At 43.2% G+C, this 7,200-nt stretch overlaps 1 protein-coding gene across 1 annotated transcript; it reads left to right on the plus strand.

Annotated features, from left to right (window-relative positions):
- The first annotated feature begins 358 nt into the window (after positions 1-358).
- Positions 359-2,245, plus strand: LOC136774697 (uncharacterized). The gene has a single exon (XM_066729119.1). The coding sequence runs from the start codon at positions 359-361 to the stop codon at positions 2,243-2,245; it is 1,887 nt and encodes a 628-aa protein (XP_066585216.1).
- The last annotated feature ends 4,955 nt before the right edge of the window (positions 2,246-7,200 follow it).

Below are 7,200 nucleotides of genomic sequence, written 5' to 3' on the forward strand. Positions count from 1 at the left end.
GGGGTTAGAATAACTCACTTGGGGTCAGGGAGTACTTATAAAGGGGCTAGGATAACTCACTTGGGGTCAGGGAGTACTTATAAAGGGGCTATAGTAACTCAATTGGGGTCAGGAAGTACTTATTTAGTCAGGCTTTCGAGGGGGAAGATCATGCTCTGATAACTTAGCGACACTCCTTTTAACAGTGGAGGAATCTTTTCATAAAGGTCAGGACGTCCTAGCTTGTTTTCTGGACGTACAGGGTGCATTCGATAATGTTCTTTGCGATGTGCTTGTCGCTAAACTCAAAAACCTAGACTGTCCTACCAACATTATCAGCTTTGTACATTTTCTCACCTATAGTAGACAAGTAACATTTATGCTCAATTCAATAGAACATACTTCTAGAACTGTCTCTAAAGGGCTGCCCCAAGGAGGTGTACTGAGTCCTCTACTCTACCTCATTTACGTTGCCGACATCATGAAGGGTCTAAACAGTAAAATCATTGTTTCCCAGTTTGCCGACGACATTGGTGTTTTTCTTCCTATTTCGTCCCCCTCTCATAAATTTATTCTGGAAGAAGCTATTGGGAAAATTGACTCCAACTTTTCTAAACTTGGTCTTTCTTTATCTCCCGAAAAAACTGTTTTAATCCACTTCAATAAAAAAGGGATTAAACCGGGAACATGTTCCATTAAAATCAATGGATTTAAGATTCTTTCCTCCACATCCACCAAATTCTTAGGTATCATTTTTGACTACCAACTTAACTTCAAAACACAAATTGAGGAAATACGTAAGAAATGTTTTAAAAAGATCAATATATTAAAATTTATTTGCGGAATCAGGTGGGGTGCCGACCCGTACACTACTCTTATTTTATATAAAAGTCTTATTCGTTCTAGCATTGACTATAATAGCTTCATTTACTTCCCCAAAAAGCAACGTGACATCCTAACAATTGAAAGAATTCAATTCTCAGCCATTCGTATTGCAATGGGATACAGAATCTCTACACCCACAAATGTTCTCATAGGAGAATCAAAAATTTGTCTCCTCCAACATCGATCCAAATATCTCTGCAATAAATTCATCGCCAAATCCATTTCCTTTAATTCATCCTTCATCTCTAAACTTTTAAAAAAGATTATGTTTTCTCCTTCCTTGGATTCTCTTATTAAATCATCTTCGACTCAACTAACTTCTTGCATTAAAAATGCATGTTCCTACTTTCCATCCATTAGAACAGAAAACAAATTAATGCCTTTCCTATCTGCTTATTCTCCATGCCCTTCATTCCACACTGATTCGTCCTTAGGACACCTGCTGAAATCCTCTACTTCTCCTAACCTCCTTTTCCTAGATCACCTTTCCAATCTCCCACCCAACACTATCACAGTTTTCACTGATGGCAGTAAAAACAATTTGCTTAACAAGGTCGGCTCGGCCTGTTTCTCTCCCGATATTGAGATTCTTTCTCAGGTTGGTTTTTTTGGAGACATCTCCTCATTCACGGCAGAGTGCATTGCCATTTTGTTGGGACTTAAACAGCTAGTCGATTCCAACTTTAATAATATACATTTTTATACAGACTGTCTTAGTGTCATCAATTCTCTCACCTCTTCCTCCTTTCATGCCCACTACAACCCTTACTTGTCAGAAATTAAGAATCTTATTGACCTCAAGTTTAAGAACAACCAACTAGTCAAACTATTCTGGATTCCTGCCCACTCTGGCATCGGTCCTAATGAATATGTAGACATGCTCGCCAAACAAGCCTCAAATCTCGACGTCTCTACTCAATTTCACTGTCCATGGTCAGACTTATCCCAAAATTTCAAAAACCAAGCAATTATAAACAATCTTAACTCCCTTCTGGAGGAGGCTACATACAAGGGTGTCAAATTTTTTTCACTGTTTTTTCACCCCAAGACCCACCCATGGTTTTCAAAAAAAACCCTACCTCGGGACTTTACTTGCTGGGTCAACAGAATCCGCTCCAACCATTTCCATCTAGGCTCCTCTCTAGCAAGAATAGGATACATTCAGGACCCAAAATGTACATGTGGCTATGACCAACAGGACATAAACCATGTCATTTGGCAATGTCCTTTAACCAACAAGGGCAGAGACAGATTGCTTCAATTGCTTATTAAATTGGGTTACTATCCCCCTCTCTCCATTGACATCTTTCTTGGACAACCAAGCATCAAACCGCTCATGTATATTCACAAATTCCTAAAAAACCATGAGATATTCATATAATTCATCCCATGCTCCCTCCATATACTAATACTAATAAAATCATTTACTAATTGATTTAGAAATTGTACTTCAAACATCTGTATACTATTATAACCACTTTGTATATTTCTTCTAGTTTTATACTTAATGTACTCATATTTACTTAATTTGCTTATAACTTAATAAAGGTTCAGAAGCATATAAAAAAAAAAAAAAAAGTACTTATTTGGGACTAGGGTACTCACTTGCGGTCAGAGAGTACATATAAAGGGGATAGGATAACTCACTTGGGGTCAGGGAGTACATATATGGGACTAGGGTAACTCACTTGCGGTCAGAGAGTACATATAAAGGGGATAGGCTAACTCACTTGGGGTCAGGGAACACTTATAAAGGGGATAGGCTAACTCACTTGGGGTCAGGGAACACTTATAAAGGGGCTAAGGTAACACACTTGGGTTCAGGGAGTACTTATATGAGACTAGGGTAACACACTTGGGGTTAGGGAGTACTTATAAAGGGGTTTGAATAACTCACTTGCGGTCAGAGAGTACATATAAAGGGGATAGGATAACTCACTTGGGGTCAGGGAGTATTTATAAAGGGGCTATAGTAACTCACTTGGGGTCAGGAAGTACTTATTTGGGACTTGGGTACTCACTTAGGGACAGGGAGTTTTTATTAGGGACTAGGGTAACTCACTTGCGGTCAGAGAGTACATATAAAGGGGATAGGATAACTCACTTGGGGTCAGGGAGTACATATATGGGACTAGGGTAACTCACTTGCGGTCAGAGAGTACATATAAATGGGATAGGATAACTCACTTGGGGTCAGGGAACACTTATAAAGGGGCTAAGGTAACACACTTGGGTTCAGGGAGTACTTATACGAGACTAGGGTAACACAGTTGGGGTCAGGGAGTACTTATAAAAGGGGTTTGAATAACACACTTGCGGTCAGAGAGTACATATATAGGGGCTATGGTACCTCACTTGGGGTCAGGGAGTACTTATATGGGACTAGGGTAAATCACTTGCGGTCAGGGGGTACTTATAAAGGGGCTAGGGTAACTCTCTTTGGGTCAAGGAGTACTTATACTGGACTAGGGTAACTCACTTGGTGTTTGAGAGAACTTATATGGGACCAGGGTAACTCACTTGTGGCCAGGGTGTACTTATAAAGGGGCTAGGGTAACTCACTTGGGGTCAGGGAGTACTTATAAAGGGGCTATGGTAACTCACTTGGGGCCAGGGAGAACTAATATGAAACTAGGGTAACACACTTGGGGTAAGGGAGTACTTATAAAGGGACTAGGATAACTCACTTGCGGTCAGAGAGTACATATAAAGGGGCTAGGATAACTCACTTGAGGTCAGGGAGTGCATATAAAGGGGCTAGGATAACTCACTTGGGATTAAGGAGTGCTTATAAGGGACTAGGGTAACTCACTTTGGGTCTGGGAGTACATATTAAGCGGCTAGGATAACTCACTTGGGGTCAGGGAGTACTAATATGACACTAGGGTAACACACTTGGGGTCAGGGAGTACTTATAAAGGGACTAGGATAACTCACTTGCGGTCAGAGAGTACATATAAAGGGGCTAGGATAACTCACTTGGGGTCAGGGAGTACATATATGGGACTAGGGTAACTTACTTGCGGTCAGGGAGTACATATAAAGGGGCTAGGGTAACTCTCTTTGGGTCAAGGAGTACTTCTATTAGACTAGGCTAACTCACTTGGTGTCTGGGAGTACTTATATGGGACCAGGGTAACTCACTTGCGGTCAGAGAGTACATATAAAGGGGCTATGATAACTCACTTGGGGTCAGGGAGTACATACAAAGGGGCTAGGATAACTCACTTGCGGTCAGAGAGTACATATAAAGGGGATAGGATAACTCACTTGGGGTCAGGGAGTACATATATGGGACTAGGGTAACTCTCTTGGGGTCTGGGAGTACTTATAAAGGGGCTAGGGTAACTCTCTTTGGGTCAAGGAGTACTTCTATTAGACTAGGCTAACTCACTTGGTGTCTGGGAGTACTTATATGGGACCAGGGTAACTCACTTGCGGTCAGAGAGTACATATAAAGGGGCTAGGATAACTCACTTGGGGTCAGGGAGTACATATATGGGACTAGGGTAACTTACTTGCGGTCAGGGAGTACTTATAAAGGGGCTAGGATAACTCACTTGCGGTCAGAGAGTACATATAAAGGGGCTAGGATAACTCACTTGGGGTCAGGGAGTACATATAAAGGGGCTAGGATAACTCACTTGCGGTCAGAGAGTACATATAAAGGGGATAGGATAACTCACTTGGGGTCAGGGAGTACATATAAAGGGGCTAAGGTAACACACTTGGGGTCAGGGAGTACATATATGGGACAAGGGTAACTCACTTGCGGTCAGGGAGTACTTATAAAGGGGCTAGGGTAACTCTCTTTGGGTCAAGGAGTACTGCTATTGGACTAGGCTAACTCACTTGGTGTCTGGGAGTACTTATATGGGACCAGGGTAACTCACTTGCGGTCAGAGAGAACATATAAAGGGGCTAGGATAACTCACTTGGGGTCAGGGAGTACTTATAAAGGGGCTATGGTAACTCACTTGGGGCCAGGGAGTACTTATAAAGGGGCTAGGATAACTCACTTGTGGTCAGAGAGTACATATAAAGGGGCTAGGATAACTCACTTGGGGTCAGGGAGTACATTTATGGGACTAAGGTAACTCTCTTGGGGTCTGGGAGTACATATAAAGCGGCTAGGATAACTCACTTGGGGTCAGGGAGTACTTATAAAGGGGCTATGGTAACTCACTTGCGGTCAGAGAGTACATATAAAGGGGCTAGGATAACTCACTTGGGGTCAGGGAGTACTTATAAAAGGCCTATGGTAACTCAATTGTGGCCAGGGAGTACTAATATGAAACTTGGGTAACACACTTGGGGTGTGGGAGTACTTATATGAGACTAGGGTAACACACTAAGGGTCAGGGAGTACTTATAAAGGGGCTATGGTAACTCACTTGGGACCAGGGAGTACTAATATGAAACTAGGGTAACACACTTGGGGTCAGGGAGTACTTATAAAGGGGCTAGGATAACTCAATTGTGGTCAGAGAGTACATATAAAGGGGCTAGGATAACTCACTTGGGGACAGGGAGTACATTTATGGGACTAAGGTAACTCTCTCGGGGTCAGGGAGTACTTATAAGGGACTAGGGTAACTCACTTGGAGTCAATGAGTACTACTATGGGACTAGGATAGCTCACTTGCCGACAGAGAGTACATATAAAGGGTCTAGGATAACTCACTTGGTGTCTGTGAGTACTTATATGGGACCAGGGTAACTCACTTGGGGCCAGGGTCTACTTATAAAAGGGCTAGGGTAACTCTCTTGGTGTCAGGGAGTACCTATAAGGGACTAGGGTAACTACTTGGGGTCTGGGAGTACATATAAAGGGGCTAGGATAACTCACTTGGGGTCAGGGAGTACTTATAAAGGGGCTATGGTAACTCACTTGGGGCCAGGGAGTACTTATAAAGGGGCTAGGATAACTCACTTGTGGTCAGAGAGTACATATAAAGGGGCTAGGATAACTCACTTGGGGTCAGGGAGTACATTTATGGGACTAAGGTAACTCAATTGGGGTCTGGGAGTACTTCGATGGGACTAGGATAACTCACTTGGGGTCAGGGAGTACATTTATGTGACTAAGGTAACACACTTGGGGTCAGGGAGAATTTATAAAGGTGCTACGGTGACTCATTTGGGATCAGGGAGTACCTCTATGGGACTAGGGTAACTCACTTGTGTTCAGGGAATACATAAATGAAACTAGGGTAACACACTTGGGTTCAGGGAGTACTTATAAAGGGGCTAGTATAACTCACTTGCGGTTAGAGAGTACATAAAAAGGCGATAGGATAACTCACTTGGGGTCAGGGAGTACATATATGGGACTAGGGTAACTCTCTTGGGGTCAGGGAGTACTTATAAGGGACTAGGGTAACTCTCTTTGGGTCAAGGAATACTTATATTGGACTAGGGTAACTCTCTTTGGGTCAAGGAGTACTTATAAGGGACTAGGCTAACTCACTTGGTGTCTGGGAGTACTTATATGGGACCAGGGTAACTCACTTGCGGTCAGAGAGTACATATAAAGGGGCTAGGATAACTCACTTGGGGTCAGGGAGTACATATATGGGACTAGGGTAACTTACTTGCGGTCAGGGAGTACTTATAAAGGGGCTAGGGTAACTCTCTTTGGGTCAAGGAGTACTTCTGTTAGACTAGGCTAACTCACTTGGTGTCTGGGAGTACTTATATGGGACCAGGGTAACTCACTTGCGGTCAGAGAGTATATATAAAGGGGCTAGGATAACTCACTGGGGGTCAGGGAGTACATACAAAGGGGCTAGGATAACTCACTTGCGGTCAGAGAGTACATATAAAGGGGATAGGATAACTCACTTGGGGTCAGGGAGTACATATATGGGACTAGGGTAACTCTCTTGGGGTCTGGGAGTACTTATAAAGGGGCTAGGGTAACTCTCTTTGGGTCAAGGAGTACTTCTATTAGACTAGGCTAACTCACTTGGTGTCTGGGAGTACTTATATGGGACCAGGGTAACTCACTTGCGGTCAGAGAGTACATATAAAGGGGCTAGGATAACTCACTTGGGGTCAGGGAGTACATATATGGGACTAGGGTAACTTACTTGCGGTCAGGGAGTACTTATAAAGGGGCTAGGATAACTCACTTGCGGTCAGAGAGTACATATAAAGGGGCTAGGATAACTCACTTGGGCTCAGGGAGTACATATAAAGGGGCTAAGGTAACACACTTGGGGTCAGGGAGTACATATATGGGACTAGGGTAACTCACTTGCGGTCAGGGAGTACTTATAAAGGGGCTATGGTAACTCACTTGGGGCCAGGGAGTACTTATAAAAGGGCTAGGAT

This window comes from Prorops nasuta, unplaced genomic scaffold (assembly GCF_024137725.1).
Source record: "Prorops nasuta isolate Cenicafe-Biocafe unplaced genomic scaffold, Cenicafe_Pnas_1.2 PNAS00001, whole genome shotgun sequence".
In the NCBI taxonomy this organism is placed as follows: domain Eukaryota; kingdom Metazoa; phylum Arthropoda; class Insecta; order Hymenoptera; family Bethylidae; genus Prorops; species Prorops nasuta.